Source organism: Rhipicephalus sanguineus, chromosome 10 (genome assembly GCF_013339695.2).
Source record: "Rhipicephalus sanguineus isolate Rsan-2018 chromosome 10, BIME_Rsan_1.4, whole genome shotgun sequence".
Classification (NCBI taxonomy): Eukaryota; Metazoa; Arthropoda; class Arachnida; order Ixodida; family Ixodidae; genus Rhipicephalus; species Rhipicephalus sanguineus.
In genome coordinates, this window is record NC_051185.1 from 48763929 (window position 1) to 48786574 (window position 22646).

A 22646-nucleotide genomic window follows, 5' to 3' on the forward strand; every position below is an offset into this window, starting at 1 on the left:
CGGCAGCGCGCGCTCGCAGACTGAATCCCGAGGTGAGAGCCCGCGAGGCCGAAGCTGCACGTCGACGCCGCGACGCAGATTCCGCCGTTCGAGCCTGCGAAGCCGAAGCTACTTGACAAGCTGCACGGCTGCGGCGAGAAGACCCCGCTGTTCGAGCCCGCGAGGCCGAAGCTGCTCGACAAGCCGCACGGCTGCGGCGTGAAGACTCCGCCGTTCGAGCCCGCGAGGCCGAAGCTGCACGGCTGCGGCGCGAATCGGATCTTCAAAATGTGAAGGACCGTGAAGCGGCGAGAAAGCGCGCGTACCGGCAGGCAGAGCCCGAGGCTGTGCGAGCACGTGAAGTGGCTGCAAAACGCATCAGGCGGGCTCTGCTCGAAGGTGCCGATGCGCGCTTCCAGCGGGACTTCCTTGATAACAGTTTCGGCCATAGTTGCGGTGTGTGCGACAGATAGCGGTTCTCAAACAATCTAGTCGCAATATCTTCCATCAAGAAGGACCACGCTCGCGCCAATGCCATCGCCGTGCTGCAGCGCGAGTTCCCTTCGCCGCACTCATCATCATTCACCACGTGGGTATGCTGTGGTTTTTTTGATCATCGGTGTTACGTGCGAACTGTGTGAAGTATTCATGAACGCAGCTTCACATTGTAACAGACCTTAGCATTGTCACTTTACCAGTGTGAATGCTTCCCATCACGTTTACGAGCGCCCAGGCACCACACTTGTTCGGAAAACGAAGCTTACAAGACTGATGCGGAGGTACCCACACACATCGCCTACAGCTGTTCAGAGCACCCAGCTGCAGACGACTACGGGCAAACGCAAGAAATACATACGTGGTCGGGGTAGGCGCCACACACTGAACGGACCCTGGGAATCCAGGGTAATATAGGCCTCGTAGAGATCACCATACCCCGTTGCATAAAGCAAGTGGTTCCAGATAGTAGTCATGTTGGGTCTTCGGGCTTGTCAAGCCACATTGTAGCGCATTTCTAGCGACAATTCGGATATCCTTTAAAGGAGGGCTCATTTAACATCGATGACGTTATGGCAACATCGATGTTAAGTGAGCTCTTCTTTAAAGTATCTCTGACTTGCTTGTCGCGAGAAGTGCGCTATGTAGTGCTTTGAGAAACCCGTAGACTACACATGACTACTATCTGGAACCACTTACTTATTCAGCCTACACGGCCCAAATACGAAAAATATAGTTTCAAATTCGTGGCATCTTAGTGACACATTCATGATGAGGTGACCGTGATAAATTAAAAAAAAAATGAAATAAAATTTGATTTTTTTATTAGAAAGAAAATTTGATTTATTTTTCTCGTAAAATAATCACCTTGTTATCGTGTAGCTAGCGCCGATACAATTTTCCCAGAATGCTCTCGCAGCCTAATTTTGCATACAGTTTTTATTTAGTGTTTCCTGAAGAGTAATGGTGTTGCCCGTGGAACAAACCGGCAGACCCATCAGCACGAAAATGTTTAGAGACGACGTTTCAGATATTTATGGTATAGAGCGACGTTCCGTTTACGCAGGCGAAAACATACGGCGGTAAAACGGTTCCCCTGATGATGGGAGACGACCTGACCTGGACCAACGCGATCGAGCACTATCAGGACGCAGACAACCTGCTGAATCGTGCCAACCGCATGGGACGTTGGCCAATGAACATTCTGCGCTGGCTCTTCAATGGCGCCAAACTCAGACCCGTGAACGTCATGTACTCGACGCCCGCCTGCTACTTGCAGGTACGAAGCAGGCTGCATGCGGCGCGCAGCTCTGTACCGAGGAGGAGGGGGGAGGGGAGAATAAAGGAAAGGCGGGAAAGCTAACCAGACAAGTTTGATGCCCGACACTTGGAGAGGGTGGGGAGAGGTGTACGAGAAAGGACAGCGAAAAATGAAGGAAATCTAAGTAGGGAGAATAACTAGGCTATCTGTTTTGCTACCCTCAACGGGAGGAGGAGAATGGAGGTACCAGAGAGAGATGGGAGGAGAATTAACGGGATCATGGGAGAAGCAGGGATAAAACATGCCAGCCGGCACCTTTCTTCTCTGCTCCAGCCGCGCCCGTTTGCAGCCTTCGCAAGCTTTCTCTCGCACAAATAACATACGATGCCTGGGGCGATATATGGATTTGGAATTTATACGGAACATGACGGCGACGGCAAAAACGGGCCTCGAGTGTCCACATAATTGCTATCGCAATAAAAGCATGAGCCTGGATGATTCACAATTCACATGCAGAATGCAGCCTAGCTGGCGACGATTCCTTAGTCAGTTGCCTTCAAGTATTGCAGAATGATACATTTGGCTTTCTGGGATTATGAGTCCAGCCTCCTGAGAACTCTTTTTTTCTACCGAAGCACTGTACAGCCCGTCAAAAAAGCGAACGGGTGCGAGGTTTTGGAAAAGCTGAATACTGGACTTCCAATGCGGCCTGCAATTCAACCCTGAATTTCCTGGGCTAGCGTATCTGTGACCGGCACAGGGCAGTACAAGTGTCGTACAGGATGTGCCGAACCTAACTAACGTTCTAATATCATCAGTGTTATTACATGAACCAGCTACCCATTAGGCTTTGGTTTCGACCCATCCATAATGTGAAATTATTTGTGAGTTCCTGAACAAAGTAAGCCATACTGTTTACAGGGTTGTCAATACCATTTGAAAACAGCAATATTCTAACATGCATTTAAAAAGAAAAACGTCGGAATTGCTTTTCAAATTCTGCCGCTTCTTTGACGTAGCACAAGGTGCGCTAACAAGGTGTGCTATGCACAATAACTCTACACAAAGAGAAATTAATTTTTTTTTGCTCACAGAGGAACTGATTATCTGCATAAATACACCGTTTTAAATTTTGCTAGATACTCGATTGAAGATATGTGTTTTCCGTCCCGGCCGATTGCCAAGGTCAAATTTAGGTGTACAATAATCGCCACAGGCGTTTGACTTCTTCCCGATGTGATAACGTACACGAAAGCTATTGCCTAAAACCCACACCGTCGTTTCTTTTGTCTTTCTTTTTTTTTTGATGAAGGCCCTTCACTCTGAAAAGTCGCGTACGTGGCCACGCTTCGAAGATGACCTGATGCCGTACACGGACCGGGCAAAGCACACCTGGACCGGCTACTACACGACTAGACCTAACCTCAAAATGATGACTCGCTACGCCAACGGTTTCCTTCAGGTACGCCGTGGTTATACATGGTAGGCTTTCAACTCACTTGTGACCGCATGTAGAAATACTTCAACTGGTTAACTACTTTGATTTTCCAATCGCATTCTCTCTTTCTCTTGAATGAAGACAAACGTGAAAGCTTAGGTATGGGCTTCATAAGCTTGTTGAAAGCGCGTGGATGTGTATATATATATATATATATATATATATATATATATATATATATATATATATATATATATATATGACTATACCATAACCACAGCAAATCCCTTGTCCCGTGTTGATTGAGCTCGAAGACTTCACCCTCAACTGCACCTTCTTCTACGCATACCTACATTCCACAGATATATGTACTTGTTTCGTTTCGCTATTAAACGTCGCTAAAAATCAGCGGTGTGTTTGTTATCTTCGTCAGACCTTGTCTGTTGCGCTGTTCTTATATTCATTATGTGCTATTAACAAGCGCGGAAGTTGTCACACTTCAAAGTAGAAGGTGGAGCAGGCAAGCAACACGCGGTTCCGTTATCACGTGCAGACGCAATGTAACCTAAACATATCTAACAATCACCCACGTATACCCAGTGACGCTAAAATACAAAGAACATCGGAGGGATTATTAGTGACCAACACATTCACGCTGCTTTGACGCAGGCCTGCAAGCAGCTCTCGGTGCTTGGTGCTCAAGAGCAGGTCACCAAAGTTCGCAACCTGCGTGAGTACAAATAATGCGGATGCCGAGGTCATTTATGATTAAAGAGCTGCACTGTGTCCGCAAATTTCTTGAGGTTAGCGTTATGCCGGGTTACCATAGCCGTAAACATGAGAAGATGGGCAGGTGTTTCCACCTGGCGGGGCAGAGCGGAACCAGGCAAGGACAGGATTGTTATTCCAGAAACATTCTACTTCTCTGCTGGTGTGAATTCCGAGAAACGGCGTAATTGCGAATGAGTTGCCTCTGTATTATTTTTGTCCCCTCAGTTACATTACGCGAAAACAAAAAAATTGCACCATCTTTCGCTAAAGGGAACCATGCATGGATGCGAAGCAGTGGGGAGATGGTTCGCTTGAGCGGGAGATGGTGTACTTTATTGAGAGATTGTGCTGCCGCTAACACTGACACTGACGGCGACGTTGACACTGGCGCTCATCGCGGCGTTGCGCAGGAGAGAATGAGGCGCGCGCGCCCCGTCATTTTCGTACCGGGGAACTACCGTGGCGCCCTCAGCGAAGTATGCGGCTGTCGCACCATCTGTCGTGCGCGCCGCTCCGTAGAGTAGAGGATTCCTAGAGGAGAGAAAGGAGGGAGCGTAGGAGAGGAGAGAGGGGAGAGGTTACGCACATGCGCTGTGGGGGTGTGGACGCCACGGGAGGGGAGAGAGAGCGAGGGAACGCGCATGCGCTGTGGGGTTGTGGACGCCACAGGAGGGGAGAGAGGGGGAGCGCATAAGAGCTGAGAGGGGGGGGGGGTGGGGGTGGAGGCAATGGGGGTTGGACGCCGGACGCAGGGAAGAAGGAACGGACAAAGCCCCCGCCATAAGCTGCTTTGCATCTAAAAATTATCCATAATTGTGGTTGCACGAAGCGTCACATGATGTCTATACCATGGCCCGGTAACCCGGTGTTCCGCAAACCTCTTCGCGTATACCGCCATACCGTACAAACTAATATAATATACTCTGAGTAAAGGGGCGGCGCATTAGCGGCGCCCTGCACGTATATCTTGCTAAGTACAAAATCGCTTAGTACGTAACTCAACATTTACTGAGCGCCGATGTTCAGGGTCGACCACATCTATGGTGAACACCTAATTAGTATTCCAGCCGGAAAAACTAGAGCGTTTACTCCACTTTACGAAATAAATATCCGTTATATGACGTCTAATCAGGGTTTCGATAAGCATAAATAATTTTCTTAATTGCGTATCAAACATCAGCTTCCATGCGGTCTTGAATACTAAACACGTGTTCGCTTTAGGTGTTGACGATCCTGTATAAAACGCCCCCACCGGCACTGTATGCTGCCCATCTGGGTCGCGACGATTCTATTTATATTAATGGTATCACACGCGTATCTCTTGACAAACTTTTGCAACGTCCTGCACAGTTGTAGTCTATCTCTACCACCTGCATAGGAAACGATGCTAAGGATGACTTTGCGCTTTGGCATTTTTCTCATTTAAGGAAGTGAGTGATTGCTTCGCTTTTTTCGATCTTTGCAGAGGAAGCAGTGGCCCTGCTACAACACCACGACGCAATCACGTAAGCGGACGCATCACGTCGCCTCGTAAGATCTTTATAGAAAAGAGACAGGACTCTTTATTGAAAGGCAGAGAATTTAGCCGGCGCATACATATCGCTGACTTGCTAATCTGCGTGGGGAAGGAGATTAGGGTCTCAAAGACAGGAATATATTGCGGGCAATTTCATTCAAGCACACTTTGTAAAGTGGAATGAGATCTCCTTTCTTACGCGTAAGTCGACGTTGGCTTAGTTATTACTCGGCGGTCTCTGCGGTCAAATCGCAATGGCATAACGCTTTTACCACAACCTGCTGCTGCGGCCGAATGGCTACGACGTGCTGGTTTCAGCACAACGTTAAGAATTATACTGTTGGCTGTGATGGACCCTTGCGCTTCTTTCAGCTATTGAGTGCACGTTTAAGAATACTACACCTTCAAAATGCATGCCGATATCTAGATTAGGGCCCCAGTAATTTTACAGTTGCAAGCTTAGCACACTCAGTTTAATGAATGAAGAAGTTTCTGGGTATGCCAGCAGTGGTATGCAGTTATACGATATGGTTACAACTGAAATTAAAGTATCATGTCCGCAATGGAAGAACATTCTTACTATATTCTAGCAATTCTTGCTATGCGGATGCCTAATATAATCAACGCACGTATGTGGCCCATGACTGCACAGAAAAGTTAGTCTTAAAAATATTCTAACGCAAAGGAGTTTTCACATGTGTGCGAGTTTGTGTGTTGAACACAATGACTATGACGTCATGGGTACACTATTTAGTTCCAACTTCAATGACCTGACTTCCTGTGCAGTTCGTAGGTGTCACTTGTTGAGTTTCACACTTATTACATTCGTTGAAAGCGCTGATAAAGTTTATCAAGGCTATTGGACCGATTCAGAGCACGTGATATCAAGCACGCAACTGTTACCACGTTGCCGGCAACAGCAGTGGCCTTTCTTTCCTCCTCTCTAGCTCTTCCTTTCCTTCCCTCTCCACCAGTGCAGGGTTGTCAACCGAAATCAGTCCTGGTTATCCTAATTGTATTAGAGCGCAGCTCTTAGACGCCCGTTCCTGCGTTGAGCGGCGTTGCCGTTGCCGTTGTCGGCATTACCGATCGAGCGAACGAACACGAAAGAGAGCGAATGCGGAGCGCAGCGAGCCGCTGTGCGAGCGTCTGCAATGCCTCGGGCTTGCTCGCGCTTCTTGTGACAGCTCAACGTATGCCTCTCGCGCACGGGCACGAGAAAGTGGGGAGGCCTGCGAGGCTTGGGAAAAGAAGACGACGAGCACGAGTCTCCGAGCAACGCTCCGAGTGACGCGTCGCGAAGGGCTGCATATGAAATGCGAAAAAAAAAAACGAAAGGAAAGAGATGCTCCTCGATTCAGACGCATAACAGACGTATAACAGCATTTGTTTGTTTGTAAAGCATAAAACATCTTCAAGTACTACTCGCAGGAAAAACAAGAGAATTTAGTTCTTGGTAGTAAGAACATTGAACTACTTCTTCATGCAAAAGCATCTACTGCAAGAAGTATGGTTAGCTTTTACGGCGTTGCACGTGATGTGTGAAGCGGAGCCTGCAATGCACAGAGTGGTGTGCGTAGCCCTCGAGCGCTGGCAGCTTCTGTGGCAGTATGTAACGAATGTTACATTTCTACAACTGCGGATAGCCAGAACTTGAAATACATTTGGTTCGGCCCCAACACGAAGCTGCGCTCCGAATTCGCATTAGGCAGTATCGTAATCGTCGGTGAACTTTTTCTTCTGTGCTTATTTTTCTTCTCCTCCTATCGAAATATGCCTCAGCTATTTTTCACATTCGCGATTTTCTATGAAGGCAAATGCATAAAAAACAACAACGAACACAAATGATGCAGCTATATTATTTGAATAAAAAGTGTTTGAATATATAGATGACTAGAGGGATATAGGGATGCCTTCTTCTACCAGATGTAGAGAAAGAGTTAGAGAATGGAATCAACTTCCTGAAGAAGGGCTGCAAATAAAATATTAAAAAAAAACTTAACTGACAACAGTGCTTTTTTCTCTTAGTTGTGACTTGAGACATTTGTGTTACACCTTAGTTACCCGTTTGCTACTTTCATATGGTACTAAAAGTTTTTGTGCTTTGCTATTATTTTATATTGTCATTATAACATTCTGCATTCTGTTTCCGTGTCCTGTTACAGAGGTGTCATTAAACTATATCGACTTTTTATGTGCAACCTCCCCCCCCCCCCCCCGCAGTAATGCCACTATGGTGTTGCAGGAGGCATGCAAATAAGTAGTAAATAAAAAAATAAATAATCTCGATAGCTCCGAGAAATCTTCACAGAACTTGCTTCTGTTTTTTAATCCACGGTTTTCTCAAACTCTCTTACTGAGTGATACCGACATTCCTTCTTTTTTTTTCAAGGGGCACTTCCGTCAGCCGTGTTGCCAGCGACTACGCGGAGAGGCTTTCTAGCGGCATCGCCAGTTGCGAGGCAAGTGTATTTTGTAAGCATACGGCCAACTAGGTTTTTACAATCAGTTAGTGTCTAAACAGCAGTGATCTGCTCATTCATAGGTACTTATACAAAATGAAGACGTCTGTGTGGGAAGCTTATTGGTATTGGTATATATCGTATGTTGGCAAGCGTCACATATTGTCGTGGGTTTGTATCCACCACTCTTTGACAGATCAGAAAATTCTCTAAATATGGGGAAATAAATACATTAATTAAAATACAAGGTCAGAAATATAGCCGGTGAAAGACTAAGTCATACTGGTCGCAACATTTCAATATTCTTCTGTAGAAAAAATGATGAATGGCCAACAGCGAGCCTTCAGCAAGAAGCCCTGGCGATATAAAAAAAAAAAGGTTCCGAAAAATTTTCCAAATGAAAAAAAAAATCGAACAACATAAAAAAATGCTACATTTCAGTGCGTCCTTAAAACTGCCTGCTTTATACAAACCTTGTAATGTTTTCACAGAATTACGTCTGATGTTGTAATCGCGTGCTTTACGTTCTATGTAAGTTCTCCGAGTTTCTTATGTAATATAAGAAATTCAAAGTATCTGTCTTCATGTGCTAACCTGTGTACTCGTTCACGTTCTGTCAACTTCTGCACAAGAACTTGTGTTTCAAGTATGTCATTTTTTAATTATGCTGCACATCTCGCGTCATAATGTGTACCATGTTTTCCCGACATTTTTTTTCTCTTTTTTTTGCTAAGTAACAAGAAATAGTCGGTGCCGCCCTAAAGCCCCCAAACTCTGCTATTCGTTGTTTTAATCGAGACGAGTTAATGAATGCTTGCAACCTCGGGCGATAATAATGTTAACGCCTAAACAATTTCGTCCTGGCGTAATGCTGTGTTCGCAGGAGGTGATCAGCTCAGCCTTGTCGAATCTTGCAAAGAGCACCGGACCACTGCGAAGTCGTCGCCGCGAAAAGCAGCCATGGGTGTTCGGGTTCTGTCACCGCCTCAACGAAAGTCACTGCCCGTACAGCGAAAGGGAGTCTCAGGTGCCGGTGCCAGGCGCTTTGCTTTAAACGAGCGCTGACACGACACTTTGGATTATTTATTTTTCTAAATAATTGAATGTGCGGGGCCATAAAACCCTGAAAAAACAAGACAAGCATGCCTGAGAGCGGCCTAAGTACGAGGGTTGTCCGTAAATTTAGGTTCTCAGTTACTTTTCAATACTACTAGAAAAATACTAGAGTAGAAATGACGTACAATCGCAGCCCGATGCTAGCCAAAGATTAGTAGAGAAATACACCCATCTTTTAACAAACAATTACGCATCACCACTGCATTCTCTGAAATACGTACCGCATGCTGCAGTACAAGCGAATCTTGATCGACTCCCGCAATATGTAGGCATTCGACTGTTAACAAAATCCCGAAGAAGTGATAATTACAACCTGTGCGACCCATTAGTTGGCATCTAACGCGAAGCATACCGTCAAAATAAGGTAATTGAGTTTGGTTAAGGCTTGCTGCGTTACTCGCAGTTTACAGTCATCGTTTACAATCCGGCGAGTGTGGACGTGTCGCCGTACATCAGGCTTCCAGTGGACACCAGCCGGAGCACCGACTTTACCGTTAGGGCACCTGGCGGCGTCGAAGTTGAATCACAGGTAAGTAAATCCCTGTTTCTTTTTTTTTTCTCATTGTATCGCAAAAATTGTCATAGGGGAAAAAAAGGCCCGAGATGCAATAAAGTACAGTTTGACGCGCAAGGAAACGGTTTAAATGTTGTGTGTACAGTGAAAAACCCCTCTGCTAAACTGCCATCATGGCCACAGCCATAAGACTCTACCGACGTTTCGCGGCCAGCTCGGTCTCCTTCTCATGGGTTGGCACCAAACAACGCCACTACATCGACCGAACAAACACGTCAACGGAAAAGCAATAATGTTGATGATAATGAAAACGTCACTGGCCGCAATATGATCGCAACGCCCTTAAAAGGTCCAAGATGTTTTCCAGGCAGAGCCGCCACGCTCTCAGAACACAAGTGCGGTAATGTGACGTTGAGGACGGAGGTCAGGGAACATCTTCACAGGTTGTTACCATAGGCGTGGGCACAGGGGGGCAAGCCTTCCCCCTTCAATTCCTCAAAGGAGGTACCAAGTCTACCCCTACATTTATTCAGGCGGAGCTGTCCCGTCACTGCTTAAAGTGCAGGTTTGTGACCACGCAGGATTTTGACGATAATGCTGTACCCCTTATGTTGCAATATAGTTTACTTCTCACCATTAACCCCGGAGCGCGGGGGACCAAAGGTAGGCCGTTGCGAGTAGCACGTCATTGCCTCATTTTCATTCTACATTCATTGCAAAGCCCGTTTTCTTTCGGACTCGCCCGATTGGGGGAGGGGGACGGTGGTGCTGCGGTAAAACATGCCTCCCCTCCCCCTCCCCCCCGACCCTAATGAGAACCTTGCGCTCGCTTATGTATATGACAATAGTGAAGGCTGAGAACGGGCTTGAGAGACTGAGCAAGAGTACACTATAGGCAACAGTTAGTCAAGAGTTAGCCCACGGCAGGTATATTCACAGACCGTATAAGAACGCAGGCGCCAATTGTGTGTTCGCAGTTAGTACCACTGAACCGCCACCCGGAATCAAAGAACGTCGAGGCGCTCACGAATGCCACGGCAGCATTGTTGTTCAAGGCACGAATCAAGCCACTGGGCTTCAGCGTGTACAGGGTGGCGGCTTCTGGTCCCCAGACAACCGTCTCGCCATCGGAAAGTTTCTTGGAGCTCGACAGGCCAGCCACATTCATCGAAAACGAGGTGAGCCAATCAGGACGGCAACAAACAGCGCTAGAGATGGGGCGGTGACAGAACGACAGACAGGCCGCTGTTCCGACCAGCCCGGTTCAGCGCACTTCTGGAGTTATTTCTAGTTTGTCGGGCTCTTTGTGGTCCCCACACTTTTCGAAAATCGGTGCCTTGCCTTTGTTCTCTAGCCAGTTTCCTACCGTTAAAAAAAATTGTACCAAATTTACCGGAAATTGTTTTCGCTCAACTTTTAGAGCGTTTTTTCCTGAATAAAAAGGTACCATTCCTTCAGTTCAATGAGGTTCCTTCTTCATTAATTGCCTAAAAAAGATAGCTCGAAGATGGCTTCACCTCATGGCAACACAATGAAATATGGCAATGAAATGAAACCAGAGACACAAATGGCATAACATGGACAAGTGTGGTCATCTAGCGTCAAGAAACACAACTATGACGAGTATAGTCTTGATTGGTTCCATGGGGGATGAGTTTTTGTTGATGACGATTATAGTCATCGGTCATTTTGGTACAAACTCGCATGACGACTATACTTGTCAACGCGAGGGAAATGGCGAGCGTTGCTTGTTCCCGTCCAAGGGACGTACCAATCAGGCCGGTTCATCACACTTTTGGAGGTGAGTCGAAATGCCTTGTTGGTGTTACATACGGGAGGAGCATGTCTTCTAGCTTACCTTCCCATGTTTTGTGAACGGTGCAATGGCTTACCGTGTTTACTCGCACTTTAGCAGCACTAGTTAGCGCTGACTATATAAAGACAGCTAGTGCCGGCTAAGTGATCGTTCATGTTAAATGTTGGCTGATAGTTGCTAAACGATGGCTAATTTCGGCTAGTGACAGATGATGTTGGCTAAACGAGAGAACGAGAGATCGTTTTGACTAATGGCCTCTAAATGGCGGCTCATGTCGACCAGTGCTGTATCCTTCGTGAAGCAGTAGCGCATAACGAACTCATCATTGTCGTATAGCTCTGTCGGGTTTTGATCTGTCGCGCAGCCATGGCCGTGACGCACTTCGCTTATGAATTTGCATCGCCGAACACGACATCGATGTCTGTGCACGATAATTCGTACGAACCGATACTTCTAGCGACGTCGCTCTTGTAAGCCGTCATGTTGATTGACGCTAAGTTCAAGTCAGCTCTGGTCCTGGCTTGGGGTTTTCGCAAACTATAGCGAGTGAGGCCTGTCACGAGGGCGCACTTCAAGTTAATGGAGGTTAGAGTGGCTGCATATGCTACCTTTAGGCAGCAGAGTTGCGCATAGGTCTGGCTAGCAACCATAGCTATGCGGTGAAGTCGCACTCCGTTTTTGCTGGCGACATGCCTACCGTGTCGCCGATTAACATGTCTGGCGTGTCGAAGACCGGCGATAAACATTGACTATCGATGACTAGTGTTATTTCAGTTCGCTGCAGCGGCGGCGTAGAGAAATACACAAATTGGCCTTAGTGTCAGCTTCTCCGCAATGCATGGTTGCTAGCGGCGTTTAGAAGACAGATGCGCAACTCTGCTACCTAAAGGTAGCATATTGTCACGTGGTCGTGACGTCGACGAAGGAAACAGTCAGCACGTCCGAGATGAAACTCTTTATTTGGCCGAACTTATGGCCGAGAAACTGAAAGTCAAACTGCAGCAATACACTGATAACGGCCAACAGAGCGTCCACCGTCGATCAACTGACAAGCGGTGAAGCTCGTCGGCTTTTATACAGGCGCTATCGAACTTTCCAGCGATATCGCTGGTTGTTGCACAATCTCTAGAATAAGCTCGAGTGTTCGCGTCTTGCGCGCAATCTTAACAAAATGATCTACAATACTCGCGAAGCTTCTCGAACAATGAGGCGCGGTTTGCGCTGAGAGTTGCTAACAGTCTTTGTGGGCAAAAACCGAATACAGCAAAAGTGATCAGAAGAAACGCACGTGGCAATGCCCCCCTCTGAAAAAGCATCGTCCCGGTGCCTAAAACAGAACGGGTGGGGAGGTGGCCAATGCATGCAACAATAAATAACTCAATAAAGAAAGAAAGTACAATAAACAATAAGCACAAGCAAGATAGTACAATAAACAATGAGCACATAAGAAAGTACAATAATAAAGCAAAAGTACAGTCCTCAGATTAACTAACGCGCGTAATATGGCTCGAGGCGTTACAGTTACAGTTTTGAACGTGGTGGGTAAACAAAATTATTGGATTCGTCGAAGTTATATTGTTGGGTGGGCCAACAAAAATTTTCAGAGTGAGCTAAGTAAATTTTGGAAGTGGTTGTGGACAAAGGTGAACTCATTTCTCGAATTCGGCAAATTGAAAAATTGAAATTTTGGGGGTGGACCAAGTTCGTTGTGCTTTAATTTTCGAAGTGGGCCAAGGAAGTGCCGGGAACAATCCTAGGCCAATTTTGGGCAAGGGCAAAAATTATTCCATCCTGAGTTCAACTGAAGTTACGAATTCGGATGAGGCCAATGTAATGTCAAATTCCGAGTGAGCCCTGATATGTCCTATACACGCCCAACGTATTTCAGCATGCTTTAGCATTCATATCTTGCCGGACCATTGCCAAATTGTGCATTGCTTGTTGCATTGCCATGCCTATGAACTCCCCACTCAGTCCAGCTGGAGTCTATATTTCTTTCCTGATATCAGCGAAATTTCCATGGATTGAGAAAAAGTGCTTTCGCACTAAAAAGGTCTACCATGCGAGAGCTGTATGCAGTTCTCTACATAACGTGCTCAACAGCCCTTAACGGCTGAGTACTCAGCAACTGCGCTTTTCTTTTGAGCAGGAGAAAAATTTACAGTACTACACATTCTGCTATCGGTGAGCTGTGAACAGCTGTCCTTATCTTTCGATCTTGCTACCTTCAGAAAGGCGCCAATTGGAAGTGAACGTTATACTTGATCCTTATCCTATTCTACCGCCATGGTTTCTCAACTCAATCATGTGGCCTACATGTAACTACGACGTTGAAAGTTTAGTGAAACGTGGTGGCGATGTTGGAAGGTTAACCTTTCCGGCCAGTCATTGCCTCCTTTAGCAGAGTGCCTTCCTAGGTTCTCCTGAATGTAAATTTTTCTTGTTTTTCTTTTCGTACAGCTGCGGTTACACCACGAGGCGTACGTGGCATTGAGAATCACAATTTTTGCTGCAGACGGATGAATAAATAGGTTAAGGCGAAACCCTTTCATGTCTCATACTTGCGTTCGTCCGTGGGTGCCAGATGTAGCCTCTCCCCCTCACACTTTCTTAGCAATCACACGAAGGTACAGCTATAGCACAGCGGCGCATAGCAACACTTGCATGTTGCGCAACTGTTGCGCCACGCCACGTTGCGCCGCCGCCGCGTTGCGCAACTATTGCGCAACGCGGTGGCGGCGTTCAGCGGCGGTGTCTGTCGGCGGCGTCCATCCGTCAACGCGCAACATTTGCGCGTTGCTCCTTCCAACGGGCATAGCGCAACTGTTGCGCAATGCGGCGGTGGCGTCCAGCGGCGACATCCGTCCGTCAACGCGCAACAGTTGCGCAACGCGGCGGCGGCTGTCAGCGGAGTCAAATGGCCACAGGCTTTTGCCGAACACACTTTGGAATTTACAAAGTGTCCTTCAATTTTTTCTTAAGAATCAGGGACAAGTGCGTCTCTATCCTTCTTAGACGTAATGTTTATACATTGAAAGAAAACTTATTGACCCGTAGGTGCGCGTTCCACAGTGTCACACACACACACTCCAATACAGATACATACATATCGTGCATTCAACAGAACAGGTTCTGTATAACGATAACAAAAAATATACATATACATTGAAGCTATGCGCGGTCAACCGTACATATGCGAATTATTTAAAAAAGTGATCATCAATCACGATTTCCAGTGCAGGTGGCTGTTCGATTGTTTTCCTCTGCATGAAATAAGTGTTTATGAAACGCCTTCGCAGACTTTGACCACTGTGGAAATGATGAAATAATTGCACTTATCTTTTTCGACTGCCCACAGTACAGTGCGCGGAGACCATTCCTTTGCAATTTGCTCAAAAAGTTGGACTGCTGACCTCTGTCGGAAAAGAATTGTATACGCCATCGACACGACTTAACGTTACCGAAGAAGGCTGTGCAAGCGCTATTACGCTTGTTTCAATCCACCGGCCTTTCTGAACGACTGTAATAGAACGGTCTTCCTGTGAGGTTCTTTTCTACTTTCGTTTTCGTCTGTGTGTATGGTTTTTATCGTTCCTCTCCATCATGTTCACTCTCTGGAATATTAAATTTAAGCGACTGAGTTTAAACATATTCAGGCACGTGTTTCAGGTGTTTAACGATGTGCTTGGAAGTTGAAGCTGAGAAGCGTCGCAGTAGCATAAAAACCAAGACTAGCAACAGTCCAACACCAACGCACCCCTATTGTGTTTATTCTCAGATACCAGTCCATCGGCTCAGCGAAAAAATACCAGCAGAAATTGGCTTGTGTAATTTACCATCATCAACACGAATAGCATAAGTGGACACATTAATGGTGATTCGTTATACAGGTTGTCCCACCTATCACTAGCGAAAGTTTAAAAATATGCCGACGCGCTCTATGATGCCTCGATTAAATGTTGGTGAGTACTGCATGGAGTAAGTCACCATATTTTTTTTGTGTTCTGCTCAATTGCTTAATTAGGCAAGATTAATGTATTAACTTGCGAGGCAACGAAGCTGGACAAAAATTCCGATGAAAAACCTATAGATCACCTTGCAAGACATCCGATTATACAGTTTTGAAGGTCCTGTCTATGAGGTATTACTATTTTTCCACTTTCTAAAGATGCCCCGCGAAATGCAAAAAAAAAAAGCTCGCAGGGTCCCTTATGCATTCCCTTAAGGCGAAAGCCATCTTAGTTTCCCTCGAAGCCGATGTAATGATGCTGCCCCGCCACCCTTCGATAGCTTTCTGCACCTAACGCTGAAATGCACTGCCTCCAAGATCGGAGGTAGCTCACGTGGTTTTGCATAGCCTCCGTGATCGAACCACCTTTGACCAAGGTATGATGCGATGTGATGACGTCATCACGTAATAGTACGTCACGTGACGACCGTGTGGCGTCATAATGACGTCACAAATTTTGGCGCTCTGTGACGTCATCGTGACGTCATATGGTGGCGTCATCTCGTGATTTTTTTGTGCATCACTCGTCCACGCCGCCGCGGGACGCAAGACGCCACCGGCGCTGGACGCTGACGGTCCAGCTTCTCGTTTGATGAGGCATCTAAGGCTTTCACCTGAAAAACACGTGACATGCCCGCCTGCGCACTCGTTGCATTGCTCCCTATCCTTCCGCATAAAAACGATGTGCTTCCCTCGCGGCGGTTCATGACAGCGATAAGTAGGCGCAGCCGTTATCGCTTGTGCGGCGTCAAACAACAGGTGTCATCAGACAGCCACCACCATCGTCGCAGCCCTGTCGCCTTTTATGCGGCAGCACACCCGACCAAATGCTATGAAACGCGGAATCTTAGGGAGCACTACAATCACTGCGCGCATAGGCGCGCGAGTGGTTAGCGCGCATGCGTCCTCCATAGCGAAATCCACCGGGATTCAACATAACATTTCATCTTTAAATCACAGTGTAATCGTTCGTGAAGTTCGTAAAGTGTACTTTCATTATATCTCAACACAAAACTCGCTCTTGGAACTGCAAATCATTGAAAATTATTTGTTCACGTCGGAATTACACTTACAGGTGCTAAAACTACATCAGGAAGATAACATACAACGTCATAAAGATGAAGGCTCAACTACAAAGTGCAGTTCCGGGCAGTGGCCTCAGGCCAGGAAATAAAAGGAATGCATAGAAATGCTATCACATATATTATTATATTCGCAATAGTCTGCCGATCACGGTGAATGCCTGCGGAAAGGCTTCGTGCGCCTATAATAATCCCAAGAAAAATGCAATATTCCTGTGAGTATCTTCCCGCGCATAACCTCATACACATTGTTGTTAAGAAAGCTTACAAGCGGGATTAAAGCTGGTGCAACGTCATAATAAAGAACTCCAAATCAGACCACCGTTCACAACCATTCCAGTAGAGCAGACACCCCGAGGCGACGAGTCTAGACCGTGCAAGCGAGCATGAAGTTGGGGGGAAAAAAAGAACAGCGCACTGAATGCAAGAATAATGAAGGATGAAAGCCGCCCACAGAATAAAAGTTTTCAGACATTACAGAGTAGAGCTAACAATCTCGTGATACAGCACCCCCCCCCCCCGGCCGCATTCGCAACTGATACAAACATAAATGGCATGTAACAGTGGCGTGGGCGGCACGGTTAACAGGAAATTGTCCCTCGACACCACCATTACCTCCCTCCCTAACCCCCCCTCCCCTCCCCCACCGCCGTCGTAATGTTGTACACCACAGCGCAAAGCTTCCTCACGCCTTCCGGGCAGCAAATATAAAATAGCAGCAGCGCCAGGTCTAAATTTTTGCAAGAGATGCATTATATAATGCTGGCGAGAACGGGGCATTAGAAAAGCATGGAATATTTGAATCACAAAATGACCGAACCTTTTCTACCACTCCCTCAAAGCACAGTTCGCCTTTCACGAGAACACCAGCCCCAACACTTTTCTTTAAAAAACGGGAAAAGTACGCTTTTAACGCGGCAGCGTGAAATACGATGTGCCCCGAGCAATTTCACGCCATAACGGCTGCTTAAGTAGGAGCAAAAAGAAGAATAAAACACGCAAAGTGGCCAAAAATATGCGGGCAGTTTGCACTAATTCGCGCAAAGCTTGGCATAGCGAAGCACAGACCCGTTGCCACTCGTACTTCCCGTCGACCGACACGCCTAGCATCGACATGCGGGGCTTCCTCCTGGGGACTACGCAGCCAGGCTATGCACTATAGAGCGGAGGTTGCGCGCGATGTCTCCGTCGGTGGGCGTGGCTTAGCTACTGCGCATGCGCGGCTTGGCCAGGTGGTGCGGTATGTGGTCGATAGACGACGCGATGCTTGCTTCCACTTTGATTGACCCCTCTCCACTCTCTCTACTTTTTTCTCTCTCTTTCGTTGATGTTCTCTCTGTCTCTTTTTCTTTGTGCATTTTTCTCTCTATTTCTCTCTGTCTCATTCTTTCTGTCCCACGCTTTACTCTCCCCCCCTCATTTCACCCCTCCTGACCATCACATCTCTCCTCCTCACGCTAGCTTCTCTTTTCCACACCCTTGCTGCACTACTATACAAGGCTATGCGATGACTTGCTAGCGTGCCTAGATAACCGAATGTTCTGGACGCTCGCTTTCGGATCGAGGGTACGTGCGTTCGGATCCCTCCCACGTGAAGTGTGAAGAATTTTTTTTCGGCAAGAATTGCTCTCTTTCCCTAACATTATTTATTTATTTATTTATTTATTTATTTATTTCTTCCTTTCTTCCTTTCTTTCTTTCTTTCTTTCCTTCTTTCTTTCCTTCTTTCTTTCTCTTTCTTTCTTTCTTCCTTTTTTTTTTCCTTTCTTTCTTTCTTTCTGAGTACTCGTTCTCAGGTAGCCGCACAGTGGCACATACCCGTTAAGAGGATGACAGTTTTCTGCTATCGACTCACAAGGAAGGATTTGCTAAACAGCGTCGCTGTGAGAAAGTCGACTGAACTTTACAGCCCATCCCCCCCTTCATTTTGCACCAAAACGAAAGTCTGAATCAGCACCTGTGGGTGTGCTGAAGTTGAATTACTCACAAGTTGGCCTCCGCGCTTGAATAACCTCTGAAACAGCACACGCGTTAAAGTCAAAAAGGCACCTGCTATCTCAAGTTCCGCGCCCGTCATAGATAATTCATTCCACTGAGAGCCGATATAAGTTCGAAGCAGGGCACATATTTCCAGATAAAGTAATCACTGCAGGCGACTCCATGTGCGGCCAAAACAAGCATACGAAGGCAGCAACAGACCGTTCAACATGAATGACCCTGCAGCTCCTGTATGATAACGCGCATACATTTGCAAATACACCTTGCACACAGGAAAAGTGGACACAGGCATCGCAATAATTCACACTGCATTCCACGCAGATCTCTCGCTGAAGCAGCATGGTGAAACAGGCGGTACACGGCTCAGAAGCAGCCCCCGTGTTAGCCGTTTTCTTCCCGCCGGCCTGCGACCACACGAGACGCAGAAGATAACTCCACGCACCATGCTCTTGCTAACCGCTCACACAAAAGAGTCGGGCTTGCCGTCGTTCGGTCGAGTTCAAGCCCAGCAGCACCCAATGGTCACGTGTGTTGCAATTGGCCGCAGTAGCGGGCGACTTCGTGGTGCGATCTGTAACAGCTGATAGCGCGACCTCTTCCCCTTACTTCCTTCTCTGTGCTGCGTAGGCAAATATACAGGGTGATGGAGGAGTGAGGCAGAGTTGATACTCCTTCTAAAGCCTCTGAATATTTGAAAGCAGCGACAGTGGCGATACCCTCCTCTCCTCTTCTCATCCTCAGGAATACAAACGGAACGTGTAGTCAGTGTTTATTCTATCTCTCCTCGATTCTCCTTCCGCAGCGACTGCGCGTTGATGCACGATTAATGCCGGCCGCTACGAGCACTACGAACGCTAGCAATCCTGCGGGCTGCATGGTGCAATGAGAGTGTGTGCTATTTACGCTTGCTATGTTGCTCAATGATTTCGCCTCTGAAACATTTATACACACCAGTCCCTGACTCAGGAAATTCAAATACAGCCACTTAAACAAGCGTTTTACTTGAGCCTTATCCTATTCAACCACCATACATTTTCAATTCAATGACGTGGCTTCCATGTAACCACGCTGTTCACGTTCGTGTAAAATGTGATAATGATGAAGGATGAATAATCATTCCAGCAAAACATTGCCTCTTTTAGCAAAGCGCATCGCTCGATTTCCCTTTAAGTATTTTTTTTCGGCATTTTTTTCTTGCACAGAGCTACGGGTAAAAGCAAAAGAAGGACCTCACTCGCCTTGGGAGTCGCAATGTCCACTGCAGAAGGCTAATGAAATATAAGAGAGTTCGAGAATTGGGGCCCCAAGGAGCTTGGGGACCCAAGAAGCTCGCGAGCCGCCAGGGCGCATGCACAGAACCCAAGCCACTCTTGGGCTCTTGCGCTCGCGTTGACCCGAGACGCAAAAATTGAAAACTAGCGTGGGGCCCCAAGGCGTCTTGGGTCACCAGCGAGACGACAGACGCAGCGCGGGCCACGGCGCAGTATGGCCCGCGTCTCGCATGATTTTAAATTTTCTCACGCGTGGCGCTCCGTGCGCTTGACCCAACGCAGCGTGCGTTGGCCCAATTCTCAAACTCTGCTGATCATCCGAACGCAAGATCAGGCTGCCCAACGCAGCTTGGGGGCCCAGCGTCTTGGGTCCCCAATTCTCAAACTCTCTATATTCGCAAGAGTCAACAACAACGAATACGAGTGCAGACGAAAGCGAGTCCCTTATACTACTTAAATAGAATGTTTATACGTTGAAAGAGAGAGAGAGAAAGCTCTTCACTGAAATTATAATGTTCATCCAGCATAAGTTCGCCTACTTGCTATCTTCTGGGAGAGGGGAACAGGTTGAAAAATGCACTAGGAGATTGAGGGCACAAAGAAATAATTAAAAAATTCTCGTTTTCGTGTTTCTTTTCAGCGAGTTCGATTTCATAACCGTACGGCACGGACGCCCAGCAGCAGACATTCTTGTTAAACCGATAATGCGGCATAGGGTCATTGTTGAAGGCGGGTTATCTGACCATATAAAACACACAAAGGTTGACGGCGCAGCAGCTTATCATTGTTATAACCGATATATTGCTAAAACCGGTATCGCTTAGGTGCGTTCCATAGTATTCACAAGATTCAGCGACAACGTAGAAAACTAGACGGAAACACCTCACTCTATCTATCTATCTATCTATCTATCTATCTATCTATCTATCTATCTATCTATCTATCTATCTATCTATCTATCTATCTATCTATCTATCTATCTATCTATCTATCTATCTATCTATCTATCTATCTATCTATCTATCTTATTGAGCTACTCGCACAAAAATTTTGATATGCTGTTTTTTTGCTGCAATATGTTGATGGAGGCCTATTTGTCATAACACGGCACATCGCTCGATTGAGCGCTCCACAGATAAATAATTACAGCTTGTTCGTTACCGACCAGTCTAAGTTTCGGTTTGGGAGAGCTACGAGAACGACAAGCCGCCGTGTGCAATTAGCGCCATCTAGCGTGTGAAACGGCATACACAACTGCGATACACTTCGCGCTGCCTGCATGGTCTTTCGCATGCGGCATGGTCAGCATGATGTCGTTGCCGTCATCGTAATCATCATCACCTGGTGGCAAAGACTTCCTTGAGGCTTCCACGCGTTCGCCACGGGCACAGACACGCAAGCATCCGCCCGATAGTAGCCTGCCAGCGCAGGCACGGCAAAAGTGCAATGGCGACTATATTGTCATGATTTATTTAGCTGGGCATTAGAGCACTGCACGGGCTCGGGCCTACCCGAAAACCCGGGCCCGCCCGGCCCGTGGGCCGGGCCGGGCCGGGTAAAGTAGTTTTCACGGCGGGCCCGGGCCGGGCTCGGGCCTGAAGCTCCGGGCTTAGGGCCGGGCCCGGGTTTGAGGTGGCGGGCTCGGGTCGGGCCGGGCTTAAACCTTGCTCCGTTCTTAAAGGAACACTAAAGTGAAACACTGAATTGGTTTAGACCGATAAAGTGTACTCTGAGAACCCGAACGTCATCAATTCCACCATCAATGAGTTTACTAATAAAGGAGAAAATCAAGGTCAAATTTCCATTTTGAAATTTCGCGCTGGAATCTCCGCACGTGACGTCACGGATTTCAAACTGTATTCGTCGTATTTTGGGGACCTTGGCTCAACAAAATTTCCAGAAACTTGGTATGTTAAGTCTGTTAAGGCCTCTCAGAGGTCAATGTACTTCATTTTTACCCACTATAAACTACGTAGGGCCCAGTAGATGCCGTCAGAATCTATGACGTCACGGCGTTTGCAGCGTGATTTTCAAGTTGGCGTCGTTACCTGTATTTTCCTGCTAGTTTTCTCTCTTAGCAAGAGTCTTGTTGCGGCGAGCGTGGTGCTTTTGGAATGGTAAAAGAGTAATTTACTGGTACTAGAAAAATCGTTTTTCTCTTTAATGTGCCTTGTTCCGCATACGCTGTGCATACATATAAGTCCCATATTTTATCTCGAAAAAACGCTTTTTTATGTGGATAAGCTATTTGGAGAAGTTTTATGAGGGATAAGTGCTGAACTTCTTTTGCTTCTTGCATATGAGCTACTTGATTTATCTGAAACGGGCGAGCTAAAAGTAAATAGAACAGGCGCTTATATGTAACATCTCGCTATTTTGTGCTTTATTTGCTTTGGTTATTATTTTATATCCCAAATGTTACTCTGTAATCGCAGTAATAAATGTAATATAATAAAATTATACCTATGAGATGTAATCGCAAGAGCGATCATAGAGCTCCAAAGCGGGGAAACGTTATTGAAAGTTAGAGTCCCCCTTTAAAACGAAAGGACTGCACGGAGTCTTGAAACATAGAATCCCTATAAAGGCATATTCCTTTTATGTGACTGTGACGGCTCCCAGTGGTCATGTGGCGCGAGATGGACGTACACAGCCTGCTTTGTGTGCCCACATTGTTATCGTCTGAGCTTTCGTCTTGTTCCGTCATATCAGGGGTCTCAAACTCACCTAAGCTAACGGGCCACATTCACGAAAATTTACTCCCGCAAGGGCTAGGGCAATGACGAAGGTAGGAGCGTGGGAGGGGGGAACAAGTTTTAAAAACTACCGTCATTTCGTAGCAGACCTTTCCCATATCTCATATACGGGACCATTTCTGAAGGGGATTTGGCGGCAGGAGTCCAACGACATATCGATAC

At 46.8% G+C, this 22646-nt stretch overlaps 1 protein-coding gene across 1 annotated transcript in view; it reads left to right on the top strand.

Moving 5' to 3' along the window:
• The window catches only part of LOC119406376 (lysosomal alpha-mannosidase-like), a 79201-nt gene that overhangs the window by 39781 nt on the left and 16774 nt on the right, over nt 1-22646 (top strand). Inside the window, exons 7-12 of the mRNA XM_049420067.1 lie at nt 1541-1753; nt 3048-3197; nt 3843-3903; nt 8806-8927; nt 9442-9567; nt 10530-10730. Coding sequence (XP_049276024.1) covers nt 1541-1753; nt 3048-3197; nt 3843-3903; nt 8806-8927; nt 9442-9567; nt 10530-10730 — 873 coding nt within the window. The remainder of the gene's footprint in view (nt 1-1540; nt 1754-3047; nt 3198-3842; nt 3904-8805; nt 8928-9441; nt 9568-10529; nt 10731-22646) is intronic.